The sequence below is a fragment of the Pseudopodoces humilis genome, chromosome 6, assembly GCF_049639895.1.
Source record: "Pseudopodoces humilis isolate 2021_Gansu_Grassland_sample_001 chromosome 6, ASM4963989v1, whole genome shotgun sequence".
Taxonomy (NCBI): Eukaryota; Metazoa; Chordata; class Aves; order Passeriformes; family Paridae; genus Pseudopodoces; species Pseudopodoces humilis.
Window position 1 is genome coordinate 10782666 of NC_142205.1, and position 25960 is coordinate 10808625.

The 25960-nt window shown below is 38.5% G+C and overlaps 1 protein-coding gene across 9 annotated transcripts in view; it reads left to right on the forward strand.

Annotated features, from left to right (window-relative positions):
* The window catches only part of ABLIM2 (actin binding LIM protein family member 2), a 129193-nt gene extending 103492 nt beyond the window's left edge, over window positions 1-25701 (forward strand). For 8 of the 9 annotated variants that reach the window (XM_088056348.1, XM_088056353.1, XM_088056355.1 and 5 more), the window contains 7 exons: window positions 3146-3198; window positions 3809-3941; window positions 8278-8336; window positions 10301-10355; window positions 11674-11738; window positions 11910-11990; window positions 23954-25701. In XM_088056348.1, coding sequence (XP_087912474.1) covers window positions 3146-3198; window positions 3809-3941; window positions 8278-8336; window positions 10301-10355; window positions 11674-11738; window positions 11910-11990; window positions 23954-24067 — 560 coding nt within the window. In that variant the 3' untranslated portion in view covers window positions 24068-25701. The remainder of the gene's footprint in view (window positions 1-3145; window positions 3199-3808; window positions 3942-8277; window positions 8337-10300; window positions 10356-11673; window positions 11739-11909; window positions 11991-23953) is intronic. The other variant, XM_088056350.1, reaches the window with a different exon arrangement.
* Window positions 25702-25960: the final 259 nt, after the last annotated feature.

A 25960-nucleotide genomic window follows, 5' to 3' on the forward strand; every position in this document is an offset into this window, starting at 1 on the left:
CATTAAATGCAACTTCTCAGGCTGAGAAAAAAAAAAAAAAAGACAACAAAAAAATGTGAATATTGTAGTGGTGTTTGGAAAAAATCATGAACAAAAGCAAAGTAACAATCATCTAGTGTAAATCAGCATAGTTTCACTCATTTACAGAAGCTAATGATAGGACTCTTAATATCCTGTATCCTAGCTGTGTAATTTAATTTAATAGATACTTTTGATTTGCAAAGAGGATTCTAAGCAAAAACTTTATATTTGCAGGCTGGGCATTTTGATATCAGTTTGCTGTCTGTCAAAGTCTGGATTATGTCAGTTTGGTACTGCTGTATGGAGTTATCCTCTTAACCACTGAAGTGAGCAGAGAATTAAACTAGCGAGGCAGCAATCTCAATAGGTTAACAAGAATATGTGTTTTAAACTTTCTTTTCTAGATTATAGATGTTCTGAAAGATTGTGTTGGAAATACTTTTTTTTTTTCTTACCAGAAGGCAAAACATAATTTCCTTTAACCAAAAAAACCCAAAAACTATAAAATCCAGAAACAACAACTCAAACAAATCAATAAACTTTCCTTCCAATAAAAATAATATAAATTAAAATGAAATTTTAAAAGATTTATCTTCTGTTCTGGAAGGACTCCCAGCTAAAGCATGAACACATGAGTAGCTAATTATTCAGCTCCTCAAGCTGATGGGACACTGAACTAATCTGTGCTGAAAAGGAGCCAGAGAACATTCCTTTGTTGAAGAGACCAAGTTTGAACAAACAAACACAAAAATGTTCTTTAAAACAAGAAATGCAAGAAGCTCTTCCAAAACATTTGGCTTTAAAAGGTTTTAGTTACATCAGCACCCAACAGATTTGCTGAAGTTACAGCTTTGGTGTTTCTATTCTAAACAACCAACTTCAGAATGAAAAAAAGGTGGTGGAAAAATGGGACATGCAAGAAGAGATCAGGCTCAGAGCTGGGGTTGGAAAGTGAGGAGTGTAGGAGCCTGCATGGTTGTGTGTGTGTTTGTGTTTTAGAAATATTTGAACACCCTTCAAAGTTACTAAAAAAGTTTTGAAAGCACATCGAGATTCATGGCAGAACTGAGTATCCCTTGCAGTGGTGAAGTGAATGCTCAGTACTGATGAAGTTCAGGGCACTTGCATTTTTCTGCCAGCAATGTGTTAAATGAAGCCTTCTCGGGAACTTGGGAGGGGCTGGCCATCATGGCCCTTACTGATTTTAGTTGTAAACCCTCTGCATCTCTTTGAAGTCAGATGCTCTGAAGATCTTGTGGAACTTTTGAAATTTCTCAATAGAAACCTTGAATCAAGCATGTTTGTTTTTTCTTTCCTTTGAAAACATCAGTGTCTTGAAACAAAAATAAAATTTCCAAAAGTGCATCAGATCCTCTATATGGATTTCTGATTTAATGAGAACAAGATCAATACACATGACCTGGAATAACTTGTTGACTCGCAGTTTAGGGTGTGCTCCCAAAATATCTCTGAACCAGGTTTAGGTCCTTCTTGCAATGTAGGGACTTTATTCATCATCTGTCATGCTTGAATATTCCTTCCTATTTATTCCTCAGAGAAGCAGCTTGCCATCTTGGGAAAATACCCTTGTCAGGATGCTATAACTGTGAAAACCTTGTGTTTTTTCCTAATGCTGTTCATATTTTCTAACCCATATTTTTTTTTTTTTCCTCACTAAATTGAAGTGGGGGGAAGCAGCCAAACCCCTCTACAGTTCCAGATTTTCACCTCTAAGCCTAAAGATATTTTCCTTATGGCAATTTGTCATTTTTTAATTTCACCTCCTCAGCAAAACCAGTTAAGGTCTGGATGTGAGCCGTGTGATGGCACCAGAAATTGAATCAGAATAACACTGACATGCTTTTTGGTGGTGGCCTTTTGCCTGTGTTGTTTGATGCAGGGCAGATCCTCTGCAGACATGATGGCTGGGGAACTGGAGAGGGCAGAGTTTTTCCCAACTTGCTGGGAGTTCTGCAGCACTTGTAACAATGCAATTTAATCTCCTCTCCATCTCTGTCTCTAAGAATCTCATCTGAGCCTTAACTTTTGTATTATCATACTCTTTCTTTTAATAATAATTATGTTTTCTGTCTGCATTGCATTGCACAGGGCCATTTTTCTCAGGCATTGCAGAGAACCACCTTGTTACATTAATTTCTCGTGGGCTTAAAGTTATGCTATGTCCTTCCATTATTCCAGTTTTGCACCATTAAAACTCCCCAAACTACTCAGAGGGATACAGAGGCAAGTAGGGCTCACATTGTAAGAACTTAACTGAAATTTTGTGAAATTTGGCATAAAACACTTTCTGTAAGATTTTGGTGTCTGGAACAATACCCTGGGAAATAGAAGAGAAGGAAAAACACATTTATGGGTTGGGAACTATCTAATGAAAATATTTTAGAATTTCTAAATTCTAAATGCAAGTTGAAAAGTTACAAGGAAATAACCCAATGGTAAAACATCAGCAACTGTTTTTGGGGAACGCTCTTCAAGAGGAGAATATGGGTAGAAGAGGAAAATACAGTGATAAAATTGGTTGGTCAAGAATTTTCAATTTTAGAGTCTGACATAATCTGTCTTGCAGATTTTATAATTTATATAGAATTTTATAAAGAGGCAGTGCCAAGTTTGTTCATCATTTTCTTTACCATGATTGTCTGCCCTCTTTAGGAATCCAAGAGATCCAGGTGTGCTGACTACAGAACATCTGTGTGACTCCTTGTACTTTCATGGTCATTGTAACACAGAAGGGGGAAATGGCTTCCCTGTGAGTGGAGGCCAAAGAAATCTGTCCCTAAGTTATGATGTACAGTTCTTCTTCCCATCAATCATTCCCCAAAAGTAGTTTATTCCTGAAAATGTGGGTTCAAAATCCAGCAGGAATAGATCCTCTAAATTTACTGCATCTATGGAGGATGAGTATTACTGTGATAATTTCAAAATCATTTTAGTAATTCTGTAAAACCATAGCTCCACACATCAAATTTTCTGTCAAACTCTATTTTTTTTAATTGATTTTCTCCCCCTCTTAAAAATATTTGGACCATAACTACAGTCAAAACAGAAGTCAAAAAATAAGATGCATTCTGTTCAAATTTTTAAAATTAATTTAATCTTACAGCAGCAAGAAGATCAGATGGGGAGGATGGAAGCTTGGATCAGGACAATAAGAAGGTAATGATCAGAAAGGACAAAAGGAAGTATTGATCATTCTTGAAGTAACTTGTTTTTAAAACACATTCATATATAAAGGTATTCTTTTAAATAATTGAAATAGTCATTACTACTTTTAGGTTTTTCTAGAAAGACATAGAAAAGCTTAATCTCTCACCCAAAGGGTTTAGAATGTATGTTCTACAGTAAAGAGAAGTAGGGATATTGAGATTAAGAGCAGTAAACTCTTGGATTTTCACTCGGTCTCAATATCTACCTTGGTGATTCAGCTAATGCTGCAGATTTAGCATGCATATTGGCCTAGAAGAAAAATGTCAAGAGCAGATTAATTATAAGAACATGACATAGAGCATCTTCTAAAGTGGGGTGCTGTGGGCAGCTTCATGAATGGAGAAAATGTCCTCAGCTCAGCTAAAAATTAAGAGTTTCTGGTAGCTGTGATGTCTTAAGTCATCAAACAGTCAGCTTTTATAATTTGATAGAGGATGGTTGGAGCTGCAGCGAGCATAAACAGACAAGCAGATCACAAGGCATCTGAGACAGCTGAGGTGGGAGAACTGCCTCCAGGTGTTACATCCTGTATCTGGTAACAGGCTTTTCCTCTCTGCAGCTGAAGACCAGCTGGCTGATTCTGAAAGGGGATACGGACACCAGAACCAACTCCCCGGATTCGGAGACGCGGTCGCTGTCCCTCACTGCCGGGAGCGACAGAGCGCAGGAGGGCACCACTGCCGGCTACTCCCGTGAGTGCTGGGGCAGGGGAAGGTGGCCCTGCTGCAGCCCACCCACACTTCATCTCTGCCATCTTTATCCCATTGCTCACTTGGCTCTGCCGTGGCTTGTGCGCGTTCAGTGCCTCCAGACTATGCTGATGAAACTATTTATAGTTTCATATTAGTGAAAGGAGCAGCATTGCCTGTGTAAATGAGCTGTTGTCTCTTTGGAGAGCAGAGATGCCTTACCACAAAAACCCACTCCTCATAAAAGTGCCCATTTATTGTATGGTACCTATTTTCAGTAGACAGGATACCAGTATCAAGAAGATTTTTCATTTGTGCTAATTAGTCCTTGACACGAACAATGTATTTTGAATATTGATGAAGCCATTTCTTCTCCTATCATGATACAGATAAAGATTTTATTGTTCCAGAGATTAACTTAAGCATTTTTTTTCTGTTATCACTCACAGTTATAAGGTCACAGAAATATTCCAGGTGGGAAAGGGAATAATTTTGTAACTGAATACTGGCCTGGAGACCATATGCCTGTGCTAGCTGTCAGTACCAAAAGCGTGTTCTACACATTTCTTATGACACATTTCAGCAAGTCAGAAGCATCGGTGTTGGGCCTGAATTTTACTTTTAAGTTACGTACATGACAAAAAATGAGTTTAATGAATTTGAAGAGATAACTGAGACATTTCTCTCCCTGCTTCCTCCACTTTATACCGTGCAGCAGTAGCAGGTCATCCAGGGTAAACAAGCTGGGGAAGCAGTTTTCCAAAAGAATGCACCCAATGCAAGGCATGTCTGGCAGCAGGGCTAGGATGTCAGTCTTGTGGGCATTTTGGTAATGTGATAGTTGGCTCCATCAACTTATATTAAGGAAATTATGGCTTAGCTATGCAAGGAAGAGGGAAAACATATGCTGTCAAAAGGCTGTAATAAGATAAAGAAGATAAAGAAGAAAACTTATTTTAGATCAGTCTCACTGGTCTAGCTGTAAAGGATTTGATAACTTGATCCTCACAAGAAATCACAAACATGTGCACAAGGTGTATTGCAGGATTTCCTGTGCAGGGGAAAACAATCTGACCACCTCACACACTTAAATCCTTGCCCAGGAATGAACACCTAAACCTTTTATTGTCATACACAAATGGGGTGTGTCTGGAAGCTTTAGGGAGTAGATCTGCTGCTCTTTTACACACGTTTTGAGAGACCAGTTCTTCAGTGCAGATTTTAAGCAAGGCGACATACCTAGCACACCAAGAACTCTTATACAGGAACAACATATGGTGTTCATTTTTTCCCCTGAGAATTTTACTATACCTGTCACTCTGCTATACTAGCATTTCTTTATACTATATATAGTATATATATATATATATACTATATTTATACTTTATACTATTTTAGAATTCTATACTAGCATTCTAACAAAATATATTTTATTATCTTGGCAATGTGAAACTATTGAAACTAAGAAAAGCAATAGATAATTCACACCTCTATGTCTGGGTCAATACCACATTTGTACCAATATAGGTTCTGTTGTTCATTTTCCATTGTTTTTTACCAGCATTTCTCTGTCACTCATGAAAGTTGACCCCATTACACAATTAGCAGCTACACATAAATGACATTGAGGAAGTTTATCTTCCTGAAACTTACTTTTCCTTTCTTTATGCTTTTATTTCCTTTTTTGTTTTTAATAAAATTAATTTTATTATTTCCTATTTTAATCTTTTTATTCACTTACTTGACTATTTTAGTACCTGTGTACATCCTAAGTAATTCCTTCTCTATTCAGTGTTTCCTTGTTTAGTTCTGAATATTTATGTCTGTCATATGGCCCACATTGGCCACAGAAAAGTAACATCTCTGCCTCTTGCACTTATGCTTGGGAACTCTGGCTTTCAGCCCCATCCCTGTGACATAGTCAGTGGCTATCAGAGAAAATAACCTTGTTAGGTATAAGTTTGGTGCCAAGTGGTAACATGCAGTGTGGAGGGAGTTAGCAGGCTGTGAATTGGTAGTGATGTTTCCAGATACACTGAGCAAAAAGCCCTGCATTTTTCTGTCCAGTCTCTGAGCAAACCAGAGAAGGCTTGTTTTGCTCTGGAAGACATTTTACCACATTACATTGCTTAAATGCCCAGAAGAACACAACTAACAGCACAGCACATCAGTGTGAGACCTGTGCAATCAACAGGCAAAGAGTGGAGCTTGTATCTCCTTACATCCACCTGTGAAAATGCGTCTTGCTTCTGTGTATGTAGATGTGTAATAGTTCATTATTTACCATAATTCGTGATTTTAAGTGTTGTGTATTTAGGAAAGCAGACATCTAGGAAGGCACGTAACCCTTGCTGTTCATGTGTCCGTGATGTGCTGAGAGGCAACTTCAGACTGGAGAGAATGTTGTACTGGACAAAGCAGGAGCCACATCCCTGGAGAGGGGAGCTGATGTTCAGATAGTGTCTAATTACGGGGAAATTTGCTGGTGTCAGCGGGTCTCGGTGCTGTTTTGGGCTGTTCGGGCGCAGTTCCGCGCTCAGCTCACCGCACGGTGTCGCCGGAGCCCGGCAGCTCCTGCCCGGGGCTGCTGCAGCGTGTCTTTACCTTGGAGTGTCTCTCCTGCCCGGGGCTGCTGCAGCGTGTCTTTACCTTGGAGTGTCTCTCCTGCCCGGGGCTGCTGCAGCCGTGTCTTTACCCTGGGGCATCGCTCCTTTGTCACTGAGTATTATTTAGTGACAGAACAAAAGACACTTGCCCACCTTCTCTGTAAACAAAAGGCCAAGAGATTGATCTCCACACTCATGTCCAGCGTAGCAGCTTTTCCAGGCAGGAGCAGAGATGACAGCTTTGTTGCAGATCCAGGCTTTCTGTCACACAGGTATTTTACTCTTGGCTGTCTGGTGGCACTACCATTCACACAACAGGCAATTATAAGTTTTTTGTTTCATTATTTTTTCCTGTCTTAAATACAAAAACTGTAGTTGCCCTTCTTTAATGGTAGGAGGTATCTGGCTTGCAGTTCAATATGAGCTTATTGGTCCCTGTTTAAGTACATTAAGTGCTTTGAATTTTTTGTCCATAGTGACAGTGATTCACTGGCCTACCCTTATTCCATTGGCTTTTCATGCTTGCTCAGTACTCCACTTTCTGTTCCATGGATGAAATACTCCTTCAGTGCTCAAGCCTTACCTGGGTTTTCTTTCACCTTTTCTGAGTGCTCAGTACTGACACAGTGCAACTCCCAGTGATCCCATTTATTTTTTTCCTTGTTCTCTTTTTATTTGGATAGCTGGAGAAACTTTTGCTATTTGTTTTAATGTCATTTTCAATGTTTAACTCAGCTTGACTTCTGGCAGTTTTCAGTTTATCTCAGCACATTTTGAGCTCTCTGCTGATCCATCTTTTGTTTTTTCTTTCTGTATGCTTATTCCTAATAATCTCCTTAGGGTATTTATTAATCCAGTGGGGTTTGGATTCCCTTCCTGCATTCCTCTTTGGACACAGACTGCTAACAATTTTGACAGAAAGAAGTATTGTACATTCAGTTCTTTGAGCTTACTTCTGTAATACTTCACGTCAGTTTTACATAATTTCCTATACTGGAATCAGGAATGTTTATTACACATATGTTTGTTCTTCTACTGTTTAACTTTAATACTTCCTTATTAGAGTCTTAATACTAAAATTAAGGCATTTCAGTTGTCTTGTAATGGCCACACACAGTTTCGTCACTGTGTTACATCATTTATTCATGGCAATGCCACTTTGCCAATTTTATTTCACCTTAAAACTTCCTTTCACTTGGGTGTGTATACTCTGGCTGGTTTACTTTATCCCCTGCTGCATCTTCATTTTTGCTTTTTTCCAAGAGAAGTTTTACAGAAAGAAAAACAAGAAAGTTTTTATTTTTTAAGTGGTAGTGTATCAACCCATCTTTTTTAAGAAACAAAACCATAACCCAGAACTCATACAGCATGTTCAGAAGTGATAATCTAAATCCCTTTAATCCCAATTTCAAATCATCCCAGTTTCAAATTGGAAGGCAGAGATTTTACAATCGATCAGATCACAAACTTTGCATCACATAGATGCACGAGGTTTTCAAAATGTAAGCCCCACAGCTCCCTCCACATTGTGCCCCTGGCATGCTGCTGTTACACACATTTATGTGCATGAAATATGGAGAAAAGATGAGCATAGATCAGTTATATTTCATCTCATTGATAGAATATTTGCATTGATCTTGTAATTTCTATTTCTGGATGTTTTCTTGGATTCCCTCTTTTTGTAGACTGTAAAAGATTTGCAAAAATATAGCTATATATTATGTCTTTTACAGGATTTCCATATTCTAAGTCTGCTTCTCTACCTGGCTATGGAAAGAATGGCTTACATCAGGTAGGTACACATTTAAATATTTTCTCCAGGAAATAAGGTCTTGTAAATATACAACTCATTAACTAGTTAAAAATCTACACAGTAATAACACTTCAAAGGTGTTTTGGCTTCCATCCCTGTCTCACAGATTCATTCCCTATGTGGGTTTCAGTTTGGCTCTCTGCAAGAGTAAGACTGACTTCGGCTTCTCCTTTTAATTGTGTGCATTGTGAGCATTGGGAATCTTGATTCTCCTCCCAGAACAAACAAAAATCTAAAATGTACATACAGACTGCACATATTAATCATAGCATAGCTTGAATTAATGATAGAGACAGGCCTATAATTAGGGAAGTAATGGTCTTAAAGCAAAGGTGGAACAGCCCACATCCATTGCATTCCTTGAACCATCTGCTCTGTTCTTCCTAGTATGAATGTGTGTCAGTGTGTATGCTGAGTGTATTCACACACAACCATTGTGATTTTAAGGCAGGGAGGGATCAGTGAAGATTGAATGACAAGCAGCAATCTAGAAAGAAAATTGTCTAACAAAATTATTACCAGAACAGACTAGGAATTGTTTTTTTAATCCTTTTTTTTTGCAACTTTTATTAGTCTTTAATAAAAAGGAAGCTTTGATAGTGTGGCCTCTCTATCTCTGACATCTAGCATTATGGATTCTCAGTTCCTAATAGTATGGATACTATTAGGTGAAAAACCACTGTGGCTTATAGTAATGAGTTGTCAATATATAGATGCATGGGCACCTACCTTTTGGTGTCCAAAATGCATGGAGAGGACTTCGTTCAAATGCCCTTCTGTCTCCAGAGGAAGATGTGAAACCTGCAAAAGCACATGAGGAAGATTAAACTTACCCAGTGACAAGAGTCAAACTGAGAGTCATTTGGAAGGAGCTACAAGAAGGAAATTATCAGGGAGTAGCTAAATGGATTTTTCAGTAGCTGCTGAAATGTCCATCCCTTTGAGTTAATATTACAAGACTAATTATGCCTGTGTTGCTTCAATACCTGGTTTCTTGAATTCTTCTCTGAAGTAAGGAATGACACTGAAATTTTATCGAATAATATTTAGGAATTTAAGAGGGTCCATATAAAACTAATCCCACCTATGAGTCAAGAGAGTTTTTTTCTCTCTTTTCACAATAGGTGTTGCCAGTAACCTGAAACAAGCAAGACACTGATTTGTGCCCAGCCACTGCTGTGGTGAGGCACCAAAACCATCCCAAGACTTCCCAGAGATGAGGCCAAAGCACTCAGGATGCCTTGCAATGTGATGGGAAAGCAGCAGATGGCAGCATCTGTCCCATATAAAGAATCCCAAGCCTGTATAATTGTTGAAAAGGTTGCTCATGGTCAAATCCTTGAGGACAGAATTCCTCTCAGAATGGATGTCCTCTGTTTGGATTGTAGGTTCGTACCAGCTTTTGTGGTTTGTTATTTTTAATCAGCCGTCCAAGTGCTGCATAAATAAAACCCCAAAAGCAAACAAGGAGCCTTGCAGGTTATTGTGAGCATAGCTGTGCACACCATTGATACCCTAGCAGGCAAAAATGAGACTTGGGGGGAAAAAAAATATCATATAATAGTGCTTTTCTGATTTCCTGTACTGTTTATCATCATAGCATTTGTCAGCAAAGGAAGAAGACAGTGGTTCAAACACAGCACATATATGGCACATGGAGTGTTCTCCCTGTTCAGAGGCATCAGCAGTGTGAAGTAGAAGGAGAAAAGTTGCAGTGCAGCAGAAGTGATTTGTGATGATGGCAGTAACACATCAGCCTCACAGAATAGTGACAGTTCCAGTGTTAGCTTGCTTACTTGAGCAGTTAGGTCAAATTAGAATGAGACTTACTTCTCTCACACAAGGATCTGTATTTCGGTTCTATGTCTTTTTTCTCTCAACAATGTTCAGAGTGGGGGGTTTGTGTATTTTGCTGCTACATTGCTTCTTTCTTTCTCTGTCAGCCTGAAACTATGGGCCAATATGAAACGGACCAGGAGGCAAGCTGGGGGATGAAAGGTACATTTTTTTTTTTGGAATACCATTTCCACTCCCTTAATTTTAATTAAAATACTGCCATAAAGGTTACTATCCTGAGCTCTTCCTGTAGTTCACATAATAATGACTAGCCAGAGACACAGCTCAGTATCATTAATATCACAGACTCTTCTTTTTACTTAGCCCAACCTTAACCTTAACCTGAGCCTGACAGAGGTCTTGCATCATAGGGTGGTGCAACCAGGCTGAGTCAATAGCAGGATCCTCCATATGTGGCAACAGCCTTGTGGTGTTGGTCTCATATCAAAGACAGAAGGAAATTTAAGATAATTATTCCTTCAAGTCTAGTTGGAAAAGGTCCATTGTGCTTCTTGGTTGTGCTACAGTGTGGTTAAAATGTACAGAGTTCAAAAAGCAGAATTCATTTGCAGTATTTTCTTTCATTTGCAGTTTTAAGTGGGCTGTGCACTTAATATGGAACTTGGGTTGGAATTTTCAAAAGAGCTGAAAAATTTTATTTCCAAGACACTTTAACTCATTTTAGAAATCTTACTCTAATGCTTCACTTCATGACTCTGTGTTGATAAAAATCTTTGTCTCAGTTTAAATAGGTTAAAGTACAGATTTTGAAAAGTAGATTCAATCTCTGGTTTAATTTCAGACCATAAAGAAGTCTGTGAAAACGTTTTGGCTATCCCGGTCGCGTTTAATCACCATTGTGAATAGATAATTGTGGTAGTCATATCATATGTAGTCATACACTGACCTAACTAGAATTCCCTTGTGCTAGTGTAGATTCAGGAGTCATTATTACCACATCCACAAATCATATTTTCTTCCCTATTGTTATTCCCACTGCAGTCAGCCCAAGTGCAGGGTGGTGGCATCTTGTAATATCGTATTATCTCAGTGGTTTTCATATATGTTTCCAAACTGACATGCCTTTAATAATCCGTATATTTTAACTATTTTCAGTAAAGAACAATAAGGGCAGGAGTTTTGGATGACAGACTGACTTAACTCTGCACATAAGGCTCCTGTATAAAGAGATACCCAATTTTGCCAGACATACTCACCGTGTAACCCAATGGCATCAGGAGATGGATTTTCTGTAATAAGCCTTTGATTTCCCGGACGATTGCTTTGGTAATAGACAGTGTTACAGGCATTCAGGGCATGGGGGTCAGATTCTTACTATGCATGCAGTTATCCAACAGCTACTGAGAAGAGAGAAATGTAGTAGCATAGCACATTTGTGATGTACCTAAATGTTCATTGTGGTGACACCAAAAGACGGCTATAAATTCTAAACTGTGAACCTGTTCTCGTTCTTTTGCAGAATACAAGGTAAGAAGGGCTTTCCCAACACTGGAAGAACAATCAGATTCAGCACTTCCTAGCAAGGTTACATGGGTTCCTTTCTTTTATTTTATTTTGTTAATTTTTGTCCCAGTGAAATATTTGTCAAATCAGGATGCAAGTATGTACCATTTTTTAGTAAGTTCCCCATACTGCCATTTCCATGCCTCAGAATTGGATTCAGCTGGAGGTCATATGCTCTTGTCTTTTTAACAGATTTATCCTTATGAAACACTTATTGTAACAAACCGAGTTCGTGTGAAATTGCCTAAGGATGTGGACAGGACCAGGCTGGAGGTAGGAATTATATTTGCTCGACAGTTTTGCAAGCATTTTCTCCTGTTTGCTTACTATCCTTGAATATCCTTGTGTCTCAGTAATAGCAACAAAGAAGAGAGAAGAGAGGAATAACATTTTGTATTATATTTTTTTTAAAAAAAAGTCAGTATGTAGGCAATTTAACTAAAAAATTGCCAAAAACCTGGCAAATGTCTGACCAAGTGGTGTTTTACAAAAATACTGATGAAACTCATCAGTTTTGGAGGAGTTTACAGGGTATTGGAAGTTCATGTGGGGAGTGGGAAAATGTAGAGTTTGTTTTGGTTTGAATTCATATAAAAAACATGCTCATAGAATAAACGAAATCTCACAAAAAGGCTCCATTAATCCTGAAAATAAATGAACCTGTGTTTGGTCTGTTGTCTTATTCAGCCTCTCCTTTGGCTGTGTAATCTGTGGTCACTCTACTACAGCTTTTCTGTAATATCCACATCTCACTTAAGATAGAGAAATGCAGATATAATTTATCATAACAGAAGGCTGAGTTTCCAGAGATCAGATCCTGAAGCTGATGTTCAAGCAAAATTCCCAAGGTCAATTTTTTTGACTGATCAAAAGACAGGACTGAATAAAGATTCACCTTAACTAATCTATCTTTCTGTGAACTACTATTAATAAGAAGAGATAGCTCCAAAAAAAAATCTGTGGTAACAATTTTTGACTTTTAGGGAGATTTATAATTTAATAAATTTACTGTATTTTGATAATATGACAAGAAAAGAAGAAAGAAAAATTACTTTTAAAACAAGAAAAAAAGAAAAACTTCAAAGGAGCAGAAAGTTCCTCATTAAAGATCAGTTTTTGAAAACAATTAATTTACCAAATGTGTATACATGTAGTATGTTTTGAAATTGGTGTTATGCTCTTGAGTAATTGAATGTTCTTGTCACTTGATTTCCCAACAAGTAGTGTTGATTTGATTGTAAGGAAAAGAGAGCCTCAATTACGTGCTGTTTAAACCATGGATTATAGCAAGGCATGATAACAATACTAAAAAGGATGATGAGTCTGGAAAAAGGAGCAGGGAGTTGGAGGGATGCTCCTCTGGACATATCCTGTGAAGGATTCTTCATGTGTGTGTTAAAGAATAGGGTCTTTGTTTAAACACAGCAGACTGGTCTGAACAGCAAGTGCAGCTCTAAATTGCTTTTTCAAGACAAGATATAGTTTGGTTTAGATGGATCATGCCTGCCCTGGCTGCTGTTATCTGTGACTCGTGCCCCGTGCTCGGCTGGGATCGCTGTTTGTTTAACTTTGGAGCTGTTCAGACTGCCTCACACCAGGTGCAGCACAGGGCCTGTTGGCTCAAGGAGCCCAACCACTTCAAAGATCTCACAGAGGTTTGCAAAAAAGAACAATAAACAAGATCTGCTTCAAACCTGCACCAGAAAAGCAGTGAGGGGACCAGGCCAATCCTGCTGATTGCTGAACTATGCTAAACACATGTGTCTGCAGGAAGGAGTCCTTTGTAGACTGTCTTGCATTTAATAGGGATTGGTAGTTTTTTAAACAAATTAGCAGAGTTTTAATAGCACTGTAACTACTGTAGGAACAGAGGCAATTGCTCATCTACACATTCAAACCATATGCAGAGTTGAGTGAGAGGCACAAACCATTGCCTTCCCTGTCAGCCTCTTCCCCTCTTTCCTGAGCCTTTCTTCTGTATTAAAGAATTGCTGGAAATAAGTAGCTTTACACAGAAAAGCAGCTTATCGTTATTTCCCTTTTGTGACAGAATTAGAAGATAATAACTTGATTATTGACTTGTACACTCAGCAGATTTCAGGCTTGGGCAGGACCCAGGACTCAGGGAGCCCAGGACTAATATGGTTTTATAGGTTTGCATAGAAACAAACTGGGCTTAGAAATGTGGATACAGGCAACTGTCTGTCAGTGGAGAGCCCACTCAACATACCTTGGTATCAGCACTGGGAGCACTGAAAGCATGTACTAAGGTAATATTTCACTTTTTCTTGAGGTCCTTTTCATACTTGCTAGAAGGTGTGATTCAATGCTTGGGATCTCTAAGAGGCAAGTGTTCTTTCCAATCTGAATTGGTTTCCAGCTGATGTTCTGTTTTCATCCTGCACATCCAGTGTCACTTGTGAGAGGGCTGGGTTTTGCCTACAGAAATGGTAGCAGTGCTAAGTCCATGTATTATCCATACTGTAGAGTGATATATCTAGGAAAATCTTGTCAGAAAAAGATCCATGTTCTAATACACCATTTTTTTTCTGATTTTTTGTGTGCGCTGAAGCCTCACCTTGCTGCTGTGAATCAGAGCAAGCTCCTGGGTGTGATGGCTGTGGCCTGGGCACAGGTGCTGTCAGTGAAAGGAGACCTAGAGCTTCTGTGCTTCATATCAGCTGTCAAACCTGGAAAGAGTCTTACTGGGTCTGGGATCAACAGGGTCTCTCTCTCTCTCACATGTGATGCTTCTGATTTCTGGTCCACTTAGGAGTAGTAAGGTTGACTAAATTTCCATGAAGTAGATTTGTTTAACAGCTGTCTCACAATTTGACTTGAAGCAGCCTCCTCTTTGTGAAACAGTTTGTTGTGAACTTTGAATGATCCATCATAGATGTCATGGAAGGGGCACTGTTGTTTGTCTATGAGTCATTCTTCCAAGGCAAGTCTCCTGTATTGAGTGTTCCTATCATGAAAAGTGAACTAAAGTCAATGGTATTAGCTCCTGGGATCAAATTAAAGGAGGCTACAATGAAACCTTGGCTAATGTTCAAGGACCATGGGAGGGTGGGGGTTTAATGGGTGGTAGTGTTTTCCTAACTTCACTCCCATTGTGAGTATTTTCTAGATTACACTGTTGTGCAAAAAAATTATTTAAGGATTATAAAAAATATTTCCCTGCAAAAAATGCGTATTTTTCTAAGCCCAAGAGGTATCTAGAGATTAGGAAGGCTCAACTGGTAATAAGTGCATTCAAATAATAGTCATTCTTTCCTCAAAAGTACATGTAACCAAGCGTAGAAACACTCAGCATGTTTTTGTTTGCTTGTCTTAACGCAGCAGTGAGACAGAAGTAGCCAATTCCTTGATTCCTTGTGCTCATCCAAGGAGATGTTTATGCCAGCAGTGAACTAATGCATGCAGCACCAAGAACCGGTTATAATGAACAGCCTGCTGATTTTTAAATACATTACTGGCACTTTGGTTTTTGAATAAATAGCCTGGATCTCACTTCTGTATAAACTGATCAGAAATGCAAGGAATTTGCAGTAGATAAGGATTTGGCCAAGGAATTTTTTTAGGAGTTTCTCTCTTCCACAGTGCTGTTTATTGTAACGTTAGACGAGCAGAGCAGCATTCCCATGAACTATTCCAACAGGAAATGGTGAAGAAGAAGTTCATTCACATAACACTGCAGAACAGCAGAGCAGTAACACAGGGGTGGGCTGTACAGCCTGGGTGGAGAGGAGGAATTGCATCCTCACCTTGTCTGCAGATGACATGAATCTGAGGGGGCTGCAGCAGGTGCTGAGGTGAGCAGAGCCTCTGTTCAGAGGGACCTGGCCAGGCTGCAGGAATGAATGGTTGACAGACACTTCATGAAAATCAGTGAAGATAAATCCACATTCTTGCACTTGTGAACAAGTAACACTATCCATCAGAACAAAATGGGGAGCACAGCTCTGAGGAAAAGTGCCTGATGATGCTGATGGAAAATAAGCTGAAAATGAGTCAGCAGCTCACCTTCTAAAGGGGTTCTAGGGTAGAACATATCCCTAGAATACCCCTAGGGCAGAACCCACCCAGAAGGTGGCACTGGAAACCCTAGAGGCAACAGTCACAAGTTGCAGGGAAGGAAATGACAATTGGATATGAAGGGAATGTTCCTCACTGGAAAAGTAGTGCAGTGAACAGGTTGCCCAAGTGGCTGTGGAGGCTCTGCCCTTGAAGGCATGCAAAACACAGCTGGACAAGGCCTTGAGGAACATGGTCTGTTTTGTCTTTACAGGCTTCATGGTCTTTAAAGTTGCCCCTGCTTTGAAGACCTCTGTAAATCTCTAATTTGCTTAGATTGGTATATTCTGTGAAGATACAGTATAGTTACAAAATGTGATTATTTGGTGAGTTTGCTGCAATAGCATTCAAAAAATATAGACAATTTGGTATGTCTTGAAACTTGTTTTTTGTAATGCAACAGTTAAAATATAAGTGTTCTGGACCAAACTTACCAAACTTCCCCATTTTGGACAACTTAAGTCCTGAGTTTTCAGGACTAAGATATCACCTTTGGATGGTACACATTGGCACATTCCTTACCTGCTGCTTCTCAAAGGAAGTTGGGCTTTCAAATATTTTGAAACCTCTTTTAAGTAGTTTAATACCTTTATCATTTGAGCCAGGGGCTCCTGAAAGCATGAACTTGATACTTTTATCTTAGATTGGATATTGTTTGGTTGTTCTTCAGTCACAACAGTGTGGTTCAGTATTTGCACATTCAAATTGATAGTTTGTGCCCAGCTGCATAGATTTATATTTTTTTTTCTTCTGCAGTTGCTTTTATCACAGAGTATAAGATTTCTCTTGTGGTCACAGGCTGGTAGTTTTGAAAGCCAATGAAGTTAGAATCTCCCACTTGGAAACCATGTTTTAGTGTTTTCATTTGATTTCGTTATCTTAATGTGTCTTAGTTTTGTTAGCTGTTTCTTTTGAATGTCAAGGCTTAAAAGCATTATGCATTCATGCCTATCAAATGTAGTTGAAAGTAAATTGTTCCACTTTTTGTTTGAGCCTGTTAATTCTTTTTTTAACTCAGACAGTTGCTAAGGAAAAAGTACTCTGGAATGCCAAGCAGCAAACTTTCATTTGCCACCTAGTTCTCTTGTAAACAGAAATGAGAGATTTAAACATGGGTGCGGTCTTATTTGAACAGAGCACTCACTTTAAGTCAAACATGCTTTTTCTCCTGGAACTGCCTGTCTGGATTTGCTTTAGGCATAACATTTTTTCCACTGGTTTTCATTCAACAATCACCCTGGGTTCCAGCCATTTGGGCTCCAACCATTTTAGGACTTGTTTCCAGTAACTGAGCCTGAATTTTTAAGAGCCCAGGCTCCTGGATGTCATTCATACAAGTAGCATTGTGTGTTCTACCTCCTCTGCAGCTCAGATGGGGAAAAGCAGAGCAAAACTGGAATGCTATGTGTTTTACAGTTTGTAGTTTGGGCCTGGGTTTGAGATTATGGGCTCACTTCACAATAAAGCTCATAACCTGGGGTGAAAAAGTGTGGGTCACTGACTTCAGTAGAACTACTTCATACTGTTTAAGTTGAAAAATACATGTGTAGTGTTCCTCATTCTAGGCATGTGCTTGTGTTGTGATCAGTGATGCATGTTTATATCAGATTTCAAAGCCTTTTACAAAAGGAGCCATTATAAAATGAAAATATGCATTAGAATTGATGTGATATGATGTGAAAAGTAATTTCTGTATGAGTGGAAACACTGTAGGAGTGAACAGAGATTAGATGTGGAACATTTACATTATAGGTGTACTAAAGTCTAAGAAAGGTAACTGAAAAATCTGCTTTAAGAATAAGGTATTTTGTGCCTAAAACAAATGAAATCTTTGAAACTCATTATCGTCTTTATATTTGCATAATTTATTATGGATTCCAAGTTTCATTTTTATTTATGAATCATTTTCTTCATTATACAGAATTCTTTATCAGCCGTCAGCTGGAGGCAATGACTTATGTTGATAATGAAAAAGCTCATTTGAGTGACAGGATGGTGGCATAGACTATCATCAGAGATGTTCTGTGTATATGCTATTTAGATAATATATTCATATACCTGAGAGAAATACATCGTCCCAGCTTTTTCTAACTTTATGCATGACTCAGCTGGGAAAAATACTGACTATAGAATGCTTCTACAGAAAGTTTTCTGTGTGCCTTGTGGTATTTCCCAGGAGGTAAGGTTGGAAGTACCCTGCAGTGGTAGTGCTGAGTGGAATGCAGCTTCCTTGTGAGGCTCCTTGGTTCCCCGAAATACTGAACGAGACGCAGGCACAGGTCCAGCAGCCTTGGAGAGGTGCTTGAGGTGATTTGGGCATGGGGAAGGGTCTCAGACTCCTTTGCTCACTGCTTCTATTACACTGCTTTCCTTGGGAGCCTTTCTGGGGACCCACATTGCTGTGTGGAGAGGGATCTGGGGCTCCTGCAAAACTTGGCTGCACAAGGGCTCTAATTATTCGTGTTGCCACTAATTGCCCTTATCTGGGGTAACTGCAGGTGCCTGCTGCTTTATCCTCTGATCAGCAGAGCTGCCCTAGTGATCTTTTGATACCTTTTAAAGTTCATTAGGGTGGCAATTCATGCCATTTATTAACTTTCCCTCCCCAATCACATAATTACTTAATAGTTTAAAATATTTATTGAGCATGAAGCTTAATTAGGCCGTAGATGAGCATAACATTCAGTACTCCCTTGGGAATGTGGCACATGGCTAATTACAGCTTTGTAATTAGCCATGCAGAAGGCTTAGAAGAAACTTCTGAAAAGCCTGCTGAGCCCCAGCAGTGCAACAGAAAGAGGGGTGAAGAGTGCAAACCTTGTGAAAGCAAAATGAGGATTCAAAAGTTAATAGAAAAAAAATTTCCAGCAAATTTTGATTGGCCATCTGAGAATTTTATTTGGGCTAACCTTGAGAGGCATGAGAGAAGGGAGTGGAAGGGCAGTGCAGAAGAAAAAAAACTGGAGAGGGGAAGAAGTTGAGATACTTCTACGATACGTAGATATGTGTTGAGATACTTCTACAATCCTGAATCTTACTATAGAAAAAGGCAGTAATCTCAACAGCCAAGCTTGTACACCAACTTGAAGAGCAAAGGCTTGGTTATTTACATGAATGCTAACCTGTGAATAAACCTTTCTCAAAAAATGCCTGTTTATTTTGAGTATTTCTCATACTGAAATCTCTGGAGAAGATCCTGTAGCTTTTATTTCTGGATTTGGTGAATCAGAACTTGGAAGTGTTGCAAGGACTTTGAATAAAAATGAATTGACCTAGACAGCTAATTAAAATTACACTCTGTAAAACAGAGTGCACAGTAGTGCCTCAGAGAGACTGGCTGAAAGAGTCACTACAGATTCAAGCAAAGGCAGCTATGGCTCAGCTGCCATTTCCCATGACAATAGAAAAACAAAGAAGCAAGAGAGACAAACCTGAGGTTTTAAATTCCTCTAGGAACTAGGACCTTGATTTTTCTAGTCTTGAACTCATCACCTCATCACACTCATGCCATCCACTGATTTCTTTCATTGCTTCAATATTGACTCATGAGGAAACAGGATATCCTCTGAGCTTCCTACCTCAGCAGGTTTTAACATGAGGACTCCCATCCAGTTACTGACAAAGAACAGAGATGCTTGTGAAGCACGCCCTGGTCACCATGTACTGCAGGATGGCTGCAGGTGAACTGCAATTTTATCTTCCTGTGACTTATTCATACTAATGCCACGTTCCTAAGTGCTGGTTTTGGCTGGGGTCATTTTCTTCACAGTGGAATGTGTGGGGCTGTGTTTTGGATTTGTCCTGAGCACAGGGTTGATAACAGCGAGATGTTTTTGTTATTGCTGAGCAGAGCTTACACAGAGCCAAGGCCTTTTCTGCTTTTCCCCACTCCAGTCTGGCAGAGAAGTTGGAGGTGAATGGGAGATTGTGAGGAGACACAGCCAGGACAGGTGACCCAAACTGACCAAAGGGATATTCCAAACCATGTGACATCATGCTCAGTATATAAAGTGGGGGATAGAAGGAAGGGGGAACGTTTGGAGTTTTTCTTTTCCTAAGTAACTGCTGTGCATGATGGGTCCTGCTGTCCTGGAGATGGCTGAGCACCTGCCTGCCCATGGGAAGCAGTGAATTAATTCCTTGTTTTGTTTTGCTTGTGTATGGGGCTTTTTCTTTCCCTATTAAACTGTCTTTATCTCCACACTTGGGTTTTCCAGCTTTCACCCTTCCAATTCTTTCCCTGATCCCACTGCTGGGGGAGTGAGTGAATGGCTGTGTGGGTTGCCAGTGGGGGTGAAACCATGACACTATGTATTAGTTTTGAGCATCTCCAAATTTCCTTAACTAAATTATTCTTGGGGAAAAGAAATATCATTGAATTAAATAAAGATTATAACTCTATTTAGAATTATTACTGGCTTTTTAGCAGACCACAGAAATAGAGACAAGCCCCATTAATTTATAGCAAAAAGCACCACTTCTTTCTGAGATAACACTGTGGAGCAAGTATTTGAATGTGCAATTAATTAGTTTTGTTCTGAGAGAGTAAAAAATGAGGTCATGTCTGTGCTGCTCATTTTCATGTTCGTGTTTCATAGAGGATGAGGATTTTCTGTTCTAGTGCTTGCAATGCAGTGCAGAGGTTTAGCTCAGCCCTTGCTTAGTTCTGCATGTCCTAGTAAAAGGCTCAGATTAATACAATCTTCTCAAAACAACTGATGCCATCATCCTTTCTATTGTAGCAGTATCACACTTAACTATATCACAAATGCTGATATTCTGATGCTGTGAGGTCCAGTATAGCAGTCATTGTAGTGAAGAATAATCTTTAAACTGCTTCTGTTGTCTTTTAGCAAGGTTTTTCAGGTAGCTTCATGTTAAAATCATTCTGTAGCTTCCAAAATGACCTCACTTACATACAGTGAGTTCAGAGTGTGGGCAGAACAGGACCTTGGGAGGTCCTCTCTACTCTCCTCAATGTCTGCAGTGTGCCCAGCCTTGCTGTTGATACTGAGCAGAGAAGCAGATTGAGTTAAGCTGCCTTAATATGGCCAAACTGTCACAAAGGGAATTAGGAATCACTTACTAGCACACTGTAAAACACCCAGACTTCCTATGTAAACAAGGCCAACTCTAGTAAAAAAAAGGAATGACTGTTGCTTTTACTAGTAAGTTTGGCCATTCCTTCCTTTAATGGCCCAGTGATGCATTATTAACATAACTGGATATTTTAAGCTGATCCATTATTGAAAAAAGAAAAAGGAATTCATGTTCTTGGCCTTGTATAGCATAGCCTCACACGTATTCTTTCATACCTCAAGATGAATATCTTCATACTCCCTGCTCCTAGTTTTCAATTTCCCTTCTTTTATTTGACTAATGAGAGAAGGTAATACTTCAGTTAAGACAAATTAATATTCCAACAGCTGAGAAGAAAGATGAATCAGTCCAGGATTTCTTACTGGTTCATTTTTTATGCCTCTAGGTTTGGGGACAGCTCTAGGTTTTAAAGCTATAAGGAATGCTGTTAGCAAAGTCCCAACCATAGTGCAGGGCAAATTTAGCATCACATATACATAGAAAAGTGTGACCATAAACTTGTCACACTGGTGTATTCCTCTGGTGTTTAGACCCTTCAAATACTTGTAGATATTATCATATTTTACCTTAGTCATCATTTGGCTGAGATTAGACATACTTAGGCCTTTTAGTCTTTCCTCATAAATCAAACTGCAACCCATGATTACTTCCATTGCTTTTATCTGTAGCTTTGCCAATTTGATGACATCTTTCTGGGACCAAGGTTTTATTCCAAATTTGAAGACAGAACTGAAGTCATTGCTGCTTCTAGAGTCAGTCCCAAATCTAGAGCCGATGGTGCTTAAGAATGATATGGTGAAAGCTTCTAAGATGCAGGGACAATAGCAGGAAATAAATATGTTACACTGGGGACAGACTGGCCTTCTCAGAAAGAGTTCAGACCAAAGGGAAAATGTTCCCTTCTACCAGAATTATTTTTGCATGTGGATAAAGCATTGATGGAGTAAGAAACTGATAATATGGAAGTCAGTTCGTTAGTCCTTGAGATGGCATATGTGGAAGAAAATTAAAAGCAAAGAAACTCTCTAATTGACTGGATGTGGAAATAAGTGAGCTTATGCTTTCCCCATCTCAGTCGCTTTCACCCTGGGCTGGAAACTAACAATTGCTTTCTGACCAGGCAGCACCAAATGAGAACTTTTGTGAGGAGGAAAAAAATGGTGCTGTTATAAAACAAAACTTAGGTGTAAGAAATAGAAAATGAGTGTATGCAAAGAATGAAGGTGGTGTCATCTGGGCACAGGCAGAGGAGCACAGTGCACAACTAATTCGTTCTGGCTTTGATAGCTGTATGTGGATCAAAAGCTCACTAAGCCTGAGGGCAAAGCAAAAGGATAAATGGCAAAGTACAGCATTGGAGAGGGAAGGGGGTATTGCCCAGATTGTACTGAGATAGGTGGCAAGCTTCATTCGGAGGGGAAGATGTAGCAAATGTTTGGCACCCTGGAGGAAAGGGATGATTTAGAGCTCCTTGAGTTTTCCTCCATTGACTTTCAGTACTGGAACAGATCTGATGGGCTCCTAATACATGATGTAAATTGCCTCAAGAAAAGAAAAATAGTGGAAACATAGTCCTTTTAAAGTTTTATGTAATTTTCTATGGTTTTGGACGATTGGCAAGGTAGCTTTACCTGTAAAGTTATCTAGGCTTTCTCATTTTCTCTTTGAGTAAGAACTACAGTTTGCCACTGCTTTCTCCTGAGTGAGGAGATGTCTCAAGTCTTATCCACAATCTAGAAAGTAAAATAAAATAAAATAAAATATCGCACACTTTGCTCATCCAGACTTCTTTTTCAACCCTACAGCCTACAGACATGTCCTTTGCTGTGGGAAGTTGCTAAAGTTAAACTTCCTGCCATTTATCCACTGGATTACCAGGAAAATATTCTTAAAAAAACAATGCAGAGAGAAGTTATATTTTCTTTCTGAACCCAATAGAATTAAATTCTGTCAGTGAGAGATTGTTTCTAAATACATTGTCAGATGTTGCTCTGATTTTCATGCGAAAAATTATCTCCTTTGCTAAATATGCATGGTGTGTTTGTTCCATGCTATGAGCAGTGTTCATGGTGGGTTGCTGTCATTTGTCAAATGAAAAGTGAAAGCTCAGTTCCAAGATCTTGGTCACTGTTGTTTTGAATATGTGGAATCTCAAGGGGAAAAAAACCCAAGGCTGGCTGTCCTTAAAAAACAAGGACCCATGATAATCATTCAAAGTTATTATATATAATGACTTCTTACAAACAATTTCTTTAGTTTTCTTGAGTAAATGGCATTACAAAGATGAAGTCTTTGTTAGTAAATGGAAAGTGAAATTTTACTTCAAAATTCGTTCACATATTTACTTTTTTTGTCTTTTCTGTGTGGATACTAATAGTTGCTAGGAAACTGTTATCCTACCTCTTTCTAATTCTTAATGTTGGATTTCTTCCCTTTTTATCTTTCTTTTTTTTCTATTTTTCTTTTTTCTTTTATTTTAATATTAAAGCATGAAAACATCAAATAGAAGCATATTTCTTGACATTTAAAAACCCCATACTTTATCCAGCCTTAACCTCTGACTAGAGTCCCTCCCCATGGATAAGCACATTTCAGGTTTCAGAATTTAGCAGTAGGCTTTCTCCTCTGTTACAAGGTTACTATTAGTGGACCCATGTGGTGTCCACTTCTCTCATTAAAGTTCAAGGCAAAACAAATCCAACTGTAAAATTACATTGTTATCAATCTCTTTAAAGTTCTGGAATAACTTAAATTTGTCTCAGTGTGCTCTGTCATCAGACACCCTGCATAAACATACTTTTTCCCAAAAAACATAGTTTCTGCTCAGTTAGAACTTTATAGAAAAGATTACTTTTTTTCAAGTTATTACTGCCATCAATAATTTCATTTCCCAGCTATTCTGAGCTCATTTGGTTTCAGTGCAGCCTTTTCCAGAAACAATTCTGGAATTTAAGTGCAAACCCTAATGCATTGTTTTGTGGTGTGTTTTAAAACTTAGGGCAGAAATATTCCTGTGCACAGACAAGCCTAATGATATCTTCTGTATTTTCATTTTCAAGAGGCATTTGTCCCCTGAAGAGTTCCAGGAAGTCTTCAAAATGAGTATTGAGGAATTTGATCGTCTGGCACTTTGGAAGCGGAATGACCTGAAGAAAAAGGCCCTGCTTTTCTAAACCCTCCTGGATAAAATATGTGCTTAATCAAAACAAAAATAGTCTTGCCAGAACTATCACATGCACTTGCTGTTGAACCATTGTCCAGCTTCATTGTGTTAGTATGTGTCGGGGAAACAAGACAGATTAGATGGTAATGTGTTGGGATACAGAGAATTTGCTAATCTTGCATTTCCAGCTGGTTTTGTCAGTAACTCCTGGTCCTACCCAGTTTACAATGTGCAAAAAATCTAGCTTTAAATTTATTGTTGCTTGCATTTGTTGCTTGATGCAAATGGAAATTCTGATAGGAAGAGAAAAAAGTGTAGCTGTACACAGGAAATGCATCCAACATTTTGCTCCATTCAGTTTTATAACACGATTTTTACAAAATCAAGTAAGTAATTGTTATAGAAATTTTCCAGCTGGGGATCAGATGCTACTAAAAATATGGTAGAAGCCAAAGAAAAGCATATCTGCAAGCAATTATTGCAATCGTTTATGTGTGGTACTTTTTAAGAATGAAAGCAGAAATATGGAAGCACCTTAATTCTACTTCTTATATTTAAACACAGCATACTCTTTAAAAGATCATATTTGTCTAGAAGGTAACTAGCTATCTTTAATTACAACATCAGAGTTTTTATTTTATTAAGAATATATTGTGACATAAAACAGTTATAATTACTAAAACGTATACAGACCTACTAAGATTTAGTCCCATTCATCAGGAAAACTGAAGCCTTATACAAAACTGGTTTAAGAGTGTATTGTGCCAGTTGACTGTGTTTTCCTACTAGTTTGGGGTGTTTGAAGAATGCTTTTTTTACATTTCATGCTGATAAAATACCATGTAATCTTAATTACTATGTAGATAGATACATCTATCTATAAAATAATTATTTTCATTAATATATGTCCTAAGTGAAGGCATTCTTACTTTCTCAACTTTCCAGCTTTACACAGTAAGCCATGAGAGCTGTGATGGCATTTGGTAGATGTGGAAATGGAACAGTTCAGCATAAAATGTAACAAAAAAAGCTTGGTGTGCTCTATCAATAATACAGACAATTAGAATCAAATACATAAAACCCTCATGCATTTCTATTTGCATGTTTCTGTACAAACCAATTTGAAAAAAAACCAACTATGTGATACTGGTGCAGTACCTTGAAACTATCTTAAATAACAAGTAAAGCTAACAAAATCTAAGCATTTAAGTGTTAGACCTTAATATCTCTTCCAGCTGAAAGACTGTATTAAATTTAATAGTTTCATTTGGTCAGAGGTATGGTTGCTGACAAAGAATGTTTTAAAGTGAGTTGCTAGTTTTGTGTGATACTAAATGAGCATTACAAAAAGTACATTTTTCAGCCATGTGTCAGTATTCTGCATTTTTATGGCCTTGGATGTTTGTACTCACCTCCTACTTCACTGTCTTTTTGCATTTCCTTAAGGTAACTGGTTAATATACGCACTACAACACACTATTTCAACTGACCCAGCATTGGAAAAATCATAGCATTGAACATGCCTTCTTCCAACTAACTTTCAAAGTCCATGCTGTTGGAAATAAATATTTTCTCATGACCTAAATGTTTTGTCTGATGATACAAATGTTTAAAAAAATTCATTAAAACAAAGACGTAACTCAATGACTTTGCTAATGTGTGTATAATTTTTTATATCATATTGCTGCTCTGGATAGGGTCTTCCTGTGATATTAATGTAAATAATATCTCCTTTGCATTAAATTTGCTCACTGAGGAGAGCATTGAGTGTACCTCTGAATGTCAAGTTACTGTAAAGTTGGTCTTGATTTAAACAACCCATCGAGCAACTGTCACATCTCACCAAACAAAAGTTGCTTCACTGGTGATGTACAGAACCATCAGCCTGTGTAGAGAACCCTTA